This window comes from Pectinophora gossypiella, chromosome 23 (genome assembly GCF_024362695.1).
Source record: "Pectinophora gossypiella chromosome 23, ilPecGoss1.1, whole genome shotgun sequence".
In the NCBI taxonomy this organism is placed as follows: domain Eukaryota; kingdom Metazoa; phylum Arthropoda; class Insecta; order Lepidoptera; family Gelechiidae; genus Pectinophora; species Pectinophora gossypiella.
This window is the reverse complement of record NC_065426.1, coordinates 2,440,789-2,451,915: the sequence shown is the minus strand read 5'-3', so window position 1 is coordinate 2,451,915 and position 11,127 is coordinate 2,440,789. Positions and strand designations below refer to the sequence as shown.

Below are 11,127 nucleotides of genomic sequence, written 5' to 3'. Positions count from 1 at the left end.
AATATTTTTTTTTAACAAAATATGGTCTAGTTTCCGAAATAAATATTTTGAATTTGAATTTAGAATAAACGAAATAAATACTTACCTATAGATTCGCAAGTCAAATCAGGCGGGGAGTGGCAACTTCTACTCAGGCAACTTGTAGACACAACAAGTCTACAGCGGGCTCTATTAAAAGTTTTCTTGTTATACCACAGAACAGACTTTAGTGTTTATTTTAGTGTTTAGTGTTGTTGTTTGTTGTATGGAAAAAATTAGAAACAAAATGCAGTTTTCGGACATACTAATCTATAGGCACTTACAATGTGTTAGTGACATCGAAACGAAAACTTTGAGGGATGATACAGACCATAATTCTGAGTTGGTATCAAGTGGAGTTTTCCAATGTTAGAGTATAGAAATATAGATTTTTAATCTTAATTTTTTTATGTCTCTAATATTCTTTATCACAAACCTTGTCTTGTCTAGTACACTTACATTGTCACATCCCTAGCATTATCCCGTTTTCACAGGGTCCGCTTACCTAACCTGAAAATTTGACAGGACGAGTTTTTACAGAAACGACTGCCGGTCTGACCTTCCAACACACGAACGAACATCCAGCCCAATGCAGATTAGTTCACATACCTCCGAAACGCATTTCGTTTCCTGATAATAATTTATGATCCAAATATGAATTCGAAAAGCGATATCGAATATCATAGGTTTAGGCCCGTGCTGGATTCGAACCTGCGACCTTGTAGTGAGAGTCAAGCGTTCTACCAACTGCGCTACTAAGGCAATTGACCAGTATACTTACGATTGGCGTAAATATTTCATGGGGATTTGACTGTACCTGGTGGGACAAAAGGAATAGTAAATGATGCTCTCAAAGCGAGCTACATCCAAGTCTTATGTGGAGAAGCGTTCGGACTATAAGCGTATTCCATCTGTAAATATTTAGTTCTTAAATACATACATACATACATAAACTCACGCTTATTTCCCACCGGGTAAGCAGACACTATGGAATTCCATTTGCTTAGATCCTGACACACTTCTCTTGCTTCCTCCACATTCATTAATCGTTTCATACACGCCGGTTCACAGTAGATCGTACTAAACTTTCTAAGGACATCTCCAATTTGTTCAACTGCCTTCTAGGTCTTCCTCTGCCAGCCCAACCATCAACCTTCGCTTTATATGTATACCGCTTTCGTAATTCTATTATCTTTCATCCGGTCTATGTGTCTAAACCAACTTAACATTCCCTTCTCAATCTTAGTCACTATATCGTCTTTTACACCACACTCAACAAAAAAAACAAATCCAGCAACACTAAACAAACATTGGTTTAGGCCTGTGCTGGATTCGAACCTACGAAAGCCTAGCGTTCTAGCAAACAGCAACGTTCTAGTAAAATAATGTGGTATTATTTTATTATTTTTTCTTTTTTTGTGTAAAAATCTCAATGCGGTTCATAAAATCCATCTACTTGCCAAGTTTGAACAGTATAGTTCTTATAACTGCAGAAGAAAGTGGCTGTGACATACAGACCGACAGACAGGCAGACAATGAATCTATAAGGATTCCGTTTTTTTTTCCATTTGGCTACGGAACCCTAAAAAGCTTAACTTGTACAACTATAACCTACTCTCTCTCTCTCTCTCCTTGGCACTGATTATTCCCATCTGATGGTGGGGTCTGCCTTATTCGTACTTCTCTTCCACTTCGCTCTATCAGACGTGTCGTTCTCGGAGACATTGCACACGCACAGGTCCTTTTTGACCACATCCGCCCATCTTGTTTTTGGTCGTCCTCTTGGTCTAAGCCCTGGTATGTTTAGATTGGCTGTAACATTACCCAGATAATCTGGAGGTCTTTTTTTACGTGCCCAAACCAACGGAGCCTGCTCTCTTGTAGCTTTTCGGAGATGTCGCGTACGCCGAGACTGCCGCGCACGTATTCGTTACGGATTTTGTCGAACTATAAACCTACTGTCACAAAAAAGTGTTAAGTCGTTGGATCCGAACTAAAGAAACACCTCGAACAACCCGCACAGGAGCAACGTGGTTGATAGTAATAAAAAACATTTTATTACTATCAACCACGTTGCTCCTATTTGCAACAGCAAATAGTTTTAAAATTCCCTTTATTTTATATTTATGAACATGATATTAAATACATTAGAATTAGATATTAACCCCTAACGTGCAATATTATTTTCCAATAAACACACATTTGCATAGACACACAATGGCAAGAAAAAATGTGCCCCACATATGGGTCATACACGTATGAGTTTCAAATTTATTGCTTCAAATGTGGTTCATACACAGTGAACGTGTTAAAATTCTAATAAGGCTTTATCGATTGTCTATGTAATGATCAGTCACAGTCGAATTATTAGTTTACTCCGATAAATACAGAATGGTAGACATTAAGACTGAAAAATAATACATTAACCCTTTCACGGACAGACCATGGGTCATTGGTGGGTCATAATAGGTAGTATGACACTTTGAAATCGCCGTAAGCTGCTAAGGGGTAAGGGAGCGCGCGCTGACTGTCTGTTTCGCTGGCACGTACATGTTAGGCGGTTACACGGTAACCACGGCGGTTCGTATGTTTATGTCCTTTGTATATGTCGTTGTGCAATAAAGTATTATTGATTGATTGAAGATTTTTGTATGATGTAGCCGGGCTGTGCCTCAATCTATCTATAGTTGTAGAACCGACGAATTTTGATGAGAGTGGAAGAAGTAGAAGTGGTGTGTCAAGATCGTAGCAAGTGGCATTCCGTGATCTCTGCCTACCCCAATGGGAAACAGACGTGATCTCTTGTAATTTATGTAGATCCAACAGACTGAGGATGAAAAGCTGTTAAAGCCGAAGACGGTGAGCAATCCAATCTTTGTATCTGTACACATTGGTGTAGACACCAGGGACGCCGGGTTTGCCGCATGGATCACCAGCACCGAAACTGACGACTCCAACAATGTCAAAGATTCCATCATTGTCATTCATCAACGGGCCACCAGAGTCGCCCATACAGGCGTCTTTGCCACCTTCACCACCCGCGCAGATGTGATTTTCCGTCACCAGACTTCGCCATACTGATTTACATTTCTGTGAAGATAATGTTGAGAATTAGTCATTTTTATTTAAGACTCGAATCGTTTTTTTTTTTTTGCAACACAGGAAATCCACATTCCCGAGAAATGCGTTTCGGAGGTATGTGATCTAATCTGTATTGGTCTGATATTCCCTTCGCGGGGTGAAAGGTCAGACAGCTTCTGTGGAACACCGGATCTGTCAAATCTTCCGGTTAGGTAAGTGGGCCCTGAGAAAACAGGATAACAGTAAGGAGATGGTGTTGGCATGCGAGTTTGACAGAAACTTTACTTTTTTTTCTGGAAATCTCGGCCTTAGGAGGTTAAATTCTTTTCTGCACTCCTGACGACGTGTATTTATTTATTTATTTATTTATTTATTTATTATTTATTTATTTATTTATTTTTACAGTTTTACATTCAGCCATTACAGTAAAAACCAATTCGACTGAAACAAACACATATAAGACATAACAATTATTATTATTTAACTTGAACAATAGCGAAATGCCACATCTGTGAATTTGGCCACCGAACAGCTGTACAGGTCAACGTCCGGGTTGTCCTGGGCCAGGGCGTTAAGCATCCGCATCGCGCGAGTAACCGGCGAGTACCAACCAAGATTGGTTCTCGACAGCGGGACTTTAAACATTTGCGGTTGCCGTCGCACGTTGCAATAATTGTCCGGTACATACAGACATAGTGACGACAAAATTTCCGGATTGGTAAATTGTCCTCTAAATACTTTAAAAATATATTTTAATAAAGTCACGTCCCGTCTTACCTGTAACTGGTAGTACCCAACCATTCCTAGTACAAATAACGTATTAAGGATATTAGTAGGAAGTTATCATAAGAACTCACCTTGGTAGTCACAAAAGGCATAATCACGTGACGTTTCACACTACTGGTCGTGCCCTTGTACTTCTCGCCGACTTGAACCTGCTTCATAGTTCCCCAACCGGCTGCATACAGGAACTGGTTCCGCTGAGCGTGATTTAACAAGTTCGAAAACGGCAGACAGATTGGGCGAATGGCATCTGTAGAAATATAACATAATGTATCTGATTGTATGTAACATAATTAAAACACATAATAACGGGTTCTTACCGCGTTTAAATGGGGATATGGGGTAAGAACCCGTTATTATGTGTTTTAATTATGATAATAACCGCGTAAACTTAAAACAATGTATGTAACATACTCGATGGGCCTACACCTGCTCCGACATTTAGTGATAAGCCACACACGACTACATAAAAATTCACAAACAAATAAAATTTAAGTAGAGCAACTTACTGTTATAAGGAGCCATGGTCTTGAGCTTGACCAGAGCAATGTCATTCTTCATTGTTTTCTCGCCAAACTTCTCATGAGCGAAGATTTTATCGATGCGGATCCTCACAGCACCCTCGTTACATTGCTTCCCTTCCTTGGTTGTGATACAATCCGGACCTTCGTGGTGCTTGTCATAGTCCCCGAGAATTACGTTGTATCTGTATAAGATTCAATCGTCAGTGTTTTGTGCATTATAGACTAAAAACCAACGTAAAAGATAGAGGTTTCAAATATAGTCCGTATCACATAAAAAGTCCTAATTCCGCGGCGCTGCTGTCGCAGATTCTGTATAGAATTTATAATCAATTAGTTTCGTTCAAATCGACTTCTTTCATGGTGCGGATTATTATTTTAAACCTAGTTTATCTTTAGTATTCGTTTTGTGATAACACTGATAGTGTTTAAAATTTGAAGCTTTTGTCTCTGCTGGAAATATGCCTTAGAATTTTGATGATCGGTGAATCAGTCAGTCAGTGACAAAATCAAGGAGAATTGACAAGCAAAATTTCTCAAACTAATACTTTACTCTGAGTGTAATTTGGCATGCGCTCTGGATATATCATGCCCTATAGGTTAGTGTAAAATTCAAATCTCTAGCTATATGACAACACACAACACAGCAACTAAACACACAAACATAGCATGTAAGTTAGTCATACTAACATATCTATGGACTGTAGTTTGAAAATTAATGTTTTTTTTTTATATCCGCAATGAAATTTCACTGGGTTGGAAATGCCATGAATGGCTTCAAGAGAAGGATGGTATAGCGTGCCGTTGTTTTGCTCGACTGCCGTGCCTCTAGAGTCCAGATGCCTTTTGCGCCCAGCCAGATAAATTTCAGTAATGCGTGTGTATCTATGGTCAACTTACGGAGTGCTATCAAGCAGAATTTCACCAGCGACGCAATGTGCTGCTGTAAGCACATGTCTTCCACTGATGAGGGAACCTCCACATCTCGGTGTGAGCCAGTTTTGGTACTTGAGGATCTTGTACTCAATCATAGCCAGCCATGGGTACTGGAATAGTGCTGTTGGTGCTCCGCCTGAAATGAAACCGTTTCTCATCAATATCATCATCATCAGCCGGAAATCGTCCACTGATGGATATAAGCCTCCCACAAAAGTTCACCACGGCCTCCGTGGAGCAGTGGTAGAACGTTAGATTTACGATCCGGAGATCCCGGACTGAAATCCCACAAAAATCACTTTGTACGTTTGGTTAGGATTTCGGAAGCTGGTCACTCGATGGTGCGAAAGTAAAATGACCCGTGCGTTGGAAGGCACGTAAAGCCTTAAATTACATGAGTCATGTCAGGAGCCTTTGATAGGACAAAATTATGCATACTAGCGAGATGACTATGTGATTCGCCCGGATTATTCATTAATTCATTTTCAAATTAACAGCAGTCAACCATCCGTCCCTTTCCTTTTCGGTGGATAAGAAAATGACAGGTATAACGTAAAATAAATTAGACGGTGTATCAGCAATTAGCATTAACGATGCTTACCGATAATCCTGTTGCTGGATGTGGAGTCGACTCCACAGCACATACTGTCAGGGTGTGGTGGCAGGGAAGACGGCTCGCAAACTTCGTCTGTAAAAATAAAACAAATATATTAATATATAATTAATAATCAAACCAATAATATATATAATTTTCGTCTTATGTACATTCAGAGTAATCGAAAATTATTGAATTTCATCGACTCGTACTAATTAATATTAATACAGGATGTCAGTGTCACCATAACGAAAATGTGGCATACTTTGACCATTATTCTGAGTTAATATCAAATAAAAATTTCTGTCAGAAAATTCATGAAAATTTTATTGTCCTTTTATTTCATTTTCAGTTCCATACTGTGTTTTATGCTGCATAGGACCTAAATCAAAATAACGAAGTAAAAATAACAATTAAAAATAGTCAATGTTGATCATCAAACAACAAAATTGCACATAGTCCAGCGACTGTTCGCGGTGTTCGATTTACAGTGCGGCGCAGCAAATCCTCAAAATCTTAATTAAACTTTTCCAAGACGAAAACCACCTACCGTCGTTTTTATTACAATCAAGTTTGGCGTTTGATTATTTTTTTTCGTTACGGTTTCACTAACACACTGTATATTGATCGTAGCTTGTAGTCCTTAGCTTCGACTTTAGCCAACAAAGCGTTTGGATTACCTAATATGTGGTTTGACTCGCAATCTGAAAGTCCTGGATTCAATTCATATATTTTAAAGGCGTAAATTATGTACTTAAATAATAATATTAAAAAATATCTTACCATCATAATAATAATCATCGCTGTTGTTATTTGATACTAAATTTTGATCTGTAATAAATATAAAATAATAATGTCATTAATTTTATTTTTTTGTAATAAAAATGATTTTGTGTAATTTTGAACAAAAGAAAATCTACTTTTAATTGTAGTTAAAAATATTTAATTTGACAAGTAACTTAAGATTTGTAAAGAATGGGTCGTGAGGCTTTTCTTGCAACTTTTTTCCCCGGCTATACAGGTTATGAGAAGCAGGAGTAATTTTATGCGGATGAAATATTCGTTATGTAAAATTCAATGTGAAAGTATGTTACCTACTGAATAAAGATATTTTTGAATTTGTATTTCAACATTTATTAAAATAAAAATACTTACATGACTGATAATATTTTGCAAAAGAAAAATTAAGAGTGCAAAGTAGCACAAAACAAACTAAATTCACTTTTGTGAACATTTTGTGTGTTTTGCAAAATGGTGGCGTGTAGATGACTGATGCTCTTGTCAATACAAACACAGTATTTATACTCATTCCAATTTCCTGTAAAATTACATTGAAATAATTTTCTATTATTGACGCAAACATAATTATTACGTCGTTTAACGTTACACTCCTGTGTTTTTCTTGTTTACTTACTTTAAGGAAATATAATATTATAATAAAGTTGTTTTTAAACAGGATGGTTTTTATGTCGTTCCAGTATATTTTTATCACTGTCACTGTATAAACAACTGCATACATTTTGTTGGGGGGCGACCATGTTTCTTCTACCATGGTGTGTCTTAGTGAGATAAGGCGAGTACACTTTCTCGCATGATAGACTATTTAGGACTCAAAAGAAATTACCTTTGCCTGTTAAGTAATGTTTGATTCTAATTATGCGAGGGTGTTAACCGAAGACGATTATAATTATATTTACTTGCAGCAGTACTTGAGCATGTATCATCTCCATCACATATTTCGAGTATAAGCCTAGAAAGAAAAACTATAATCTCCCGTCTCACGTCGCCTCGCGTAGCGGCCCATGCGTCTCGGTCATTACGGTAAGTTCGATTGAGTCCAACTTATACTTTAGGTGTCGACCGAAGACGATTACATTTTTTTTATATCATTAAAGTATTACATTGTTAGGTAAACCACTGATATCTTTAAACCACAATACGGTTTATCTCGGTACCAGTCTCCTCAGTTTGTTCGTCATACAAACAGCAGTAAGTTTTATTATCTAAAGCAGTCTAACTAACCTCACATAAAGAATAACAAGTTGTTTTGTTCATCGTAATGATCGTTCGACAAAAGAATGCTAGGATAAGTATCATTGAATGGAACGATAGTGTGCGTAATGTGTGAAAACCCGTTTGAAACATATTTACATACAGCAGTAAATGAGAATGCACCATCTTCATATGGTCTGGTGTCCGCTCCGCACACGGTCCTCACTTCCTGAGATATGATATCCAACTTATAGTATCAAAGAGCCTTGAAGTTGTTTTCTCATTACTTGTCCTTGCCCAACACGAAGGATCACGGAAAACTTAGGTACAGCTTTAATATCATGGTGCTGATTCCGGTACACACTTTTAATTTTATTTTAAGTTATACCTGTCATTTTCTTATTCGCCGAAAAAGAAAGGGACGGATGATTGAGAGCTATTAATTTCAAAATACATAAGCAAATGAATGACCATTTCACTGTTATGCAACTCGTTTGACGTGTGCTGTCAACTTATTCTTGTCGGGATATTGTCCAATGAAAAATTTTCAAATTCAAATTGATTTAGGAAACTAGTTCATATTATGTTAGTAACATAAAGCTTAAATTCCTTTAAATCCTAATACTAGGGTATTAGTAACAGATTCGAAAGACGACAATATAAAAATAAGCTACATAAGTCCGGCCCGAGTCATCGAAGTGATGAAATGTGACTGCGTGCAATCGCACCCAGCGGTTCAGCAGTAACAAGTCGTACGGTCCACCAATGCGCTCATCATGCTGATTTTGAAAGCATTGTTTGCATTTCTGCCAAAACTTGTGTTCCATATTTTTTTTGGTTGTTGATTACTTTGCCTTTCCTTTTCAGCGGATAAGAAAATGACAGGTATTATAACTTAAAATAAATTTGGCGGCGAGGGTGTGCTGCCGCCAAAGGATGTTTTTCGGGGTACCGAACTGAGCATAGTACCCCGCTAGCCACAAGTTAGTAGTGTGACTAGGGATCGACGATCCAACAGTGTTGTGTTGGAAGATGTATATTGCGTCTTGCTGTGTAAACTTCGATACCGCGTTTCACGACCGCTTGAAGAATGTGGCGCCATCTGTTGCATGTGAGCGGAACTAGGTGGCCAACTAGTTGGGTCCGCTACATAAACTTTGATTGTGTGAAGTAGAAATCACTGTGATCATGTGGTTTGCCGGCTTGCCTCTCAGACTGGGAGCGCCATTGCGAACCTCGCTACTGGACTTGCACCAATGAGTTGTTAATTTATCTTAAGTGTAGTTAGTTTTCAATAACACAGTTGGCTCGACCATTATATACCTCAGAACCTATCACTTTGATCTGACAAAAAGCTCGGTGAGGTGTGGGTACTAGCCCTATTGGGATATAATCTTTTTTTTGACGTGACTTATTGTACATTTGCCGCAGGTGGCATTAACTACTTGGCCGGACAAATGGGGAGCGCTGAAGGCTCTCACCCGGTACAACGTTTTAAGACAACGGGACTGAGGGTGCCCAGTTGGGCGCGAACCTCGGCTCAGGGCGTCGTCTGAGAAGAAAAATATTTGAAATAATTAATCGACCCTAGTGGGTCGATAGCGATAAGCGCTGATTGAGGGAAGTCGTCGATCACGCCGGCGGGGTCGGTATCGGGGTCCTGAAGTGTTTGGTGTCGCGAGCTGATTGGCTGCCTCTATGGCTAGAGTAATCGGGTCGTCGGAATCGTATATTACATGCTTCGGATGCCGATACTTTTCAATAGATGGGATATAATCGTGACCTGCTGCTATGTTGTAGAATCGGCATCATTGTAATAATAAAGATAAATAAATAATAATAAAAACCGTTCGTCCGCCAGTCCCGACTGTTTCCGGCCCGCTGAACCGCAAACTCTCCTCACGACGAGATGGCGGCAAAATAATGCGACGCCCCCGCCCTATCGTTGTATCTTAATAACATTATTTTTTGGGGCTAAAAGTATACGTAGTCTAGTGGTTAAAGCGTCGCGCTCACGATCGGATACAATTCCGGGGACATTGTCAAAATCACTTTGTGTGACTGTCCTTTGTTGGGAAGAACATTGCAGGCTTGAATCAGCTGATTGCGCGAAAAATAAGCTGATTCCGCGATTTGTAGGGCATTTTAAGCCATTGGTTCCAGCTATTATCTGTAAAAAAGTATACCCATTAACCTGCAGCTGAGAACCGTGGTGGAGTATGCCCTATACCCCCACCGGTTTATTGAGGGCAGGCCTGTACCCAGCAGTGGGATGAATATAGGCTATATATGTTATGTCATATAATAGTTTAGCATATATCTACACCCACTCGCTAGGGATATTTAAGTCCCATGTAATCCCTATTACGGTGAGCCTATTTCCATTATGATCAATTCATGATAAAGATTTCGCCCTGAAAGATAAAAAAGACAAAACTTAGATGCGTCGCTCACACGATCAAGAGTTGCAGCATCGAAGCACGGGCGCCAAAGCGGCGCGCTGTGCGCTTTCCCCCTTATTCCTTAGCAGTTTACGACCATTTAAGACTAAAGTAAGACCCAGAGGGGGTGAAATCAGCGCCCGATTCGAATTGATGCGGGACGGAGGATTACCGTTCTTTATGTAGTAATATACTATACTATCGTGAGTGACCATGTCAATCAGTGATTAATGTGACTAATAGGAGTATGTGAAATAGTATTGCGGTTTTAAAATACCCATAATAAGAATGGGTATATGGACAATAGGAACTTAATTCATATTTGGGACTTTTCCTTGTATTGTGATTCGCGTTGAAGGAAAATTGTGCAACAGATATAAAGTGCAATTTTAAAACACCTTCTACTCTGGATATGTTATAACAAAGTTGACATTATTAGTCCCTATTTTTACTACTTATAAGCAAAAACATACAATGATTTTCATTTCAAAGAATACAATGAAGATAATAATAAGTATCCCGATCCACTAACCCCCAACGCAATAGCCCAGTTCCCTTTGTTCCCATAATCTGCAGTAGTCCACACGAATCGGGGATTGTATGAGTGCACTCCCATAGTGCATACACATTTAGATTAAATTGTCTTAAGGGGCCTCCACGTGTTGGCTTCCGCCCCACGCACGCCTTCCAAAAGTCCGGGCCTCAATAGGCCCGAGATATGAAAACGACATACAAATAACACTTTATTGCACACTTTACA

General features: G+C 39.0%; 1 protein-coding gene across 2 annotated transcripts; it reads right to left on the bottom strand.

The window, feature by feature from the left end:
• Window positions 1-2,114: 2,114 nt before the first annotated feature.
• LOC126377390 (phenoloxidase-activating enzyme-like) lies at window positions 2,115-7,230 on the bottom strand. Of its 2 annotated transcripts, none has more exons than XM_050025122.1 (7): window positions 7,090-7,230; window positions 6,718-6,765; window positions 5,941-6,027; window positions 5,304-5,475; window positions 4,392-4,588; window positions 3,957-4,132; window positions 2,115-3,108 (listed from the first exon to the last, which is right to left on the bottom strand). In XM_050025122.1, exons 1-7 carry the CDS (start codon window positions 7,166-7,168, stop codon window positions 2,863-2,865), a joined length of 1,005 nt encoding a protein of 334 aa, XP_049881079.1. In that variant the 5' UTR covers window positions 7,169-7,230; the 3' UTR covers window positions 2,115-2,862. The 2 variants fall into 2 exon arrangements, with proteins under 2 accessions (XP_049881079.1, XP_049881080.1); XM_050025123.1 differs by having other exon boundaries at window positions 4,035-4,132.
• Between the last annotated feature and the right edge of the window lie 3,897 nt (window positions 7,231-11,127).

Coding starts and splice junctions, on each gene's coding strand:
- LOC126377390 (XM_050025122.1), bottom strand. CDS start 7,168: ATGTTCACAAAAGTGAATTTAGTTTGTTTTGTGCTACTTTGCACTCTT. Junction 6,766..7,089: donor TGCAAAATATTATCAGTCAT/GTAAGTATTTTT, acceptor TATTTATTACAG/ATCAAAATTTAGTATCAAAT. Junction 6,028..6,717: donor CGATGATTATTATTATGATG/GTAAGATATTTT, acceptor TTATTTTTACAG/ACGAAGTTTGCGAGCCGTCT.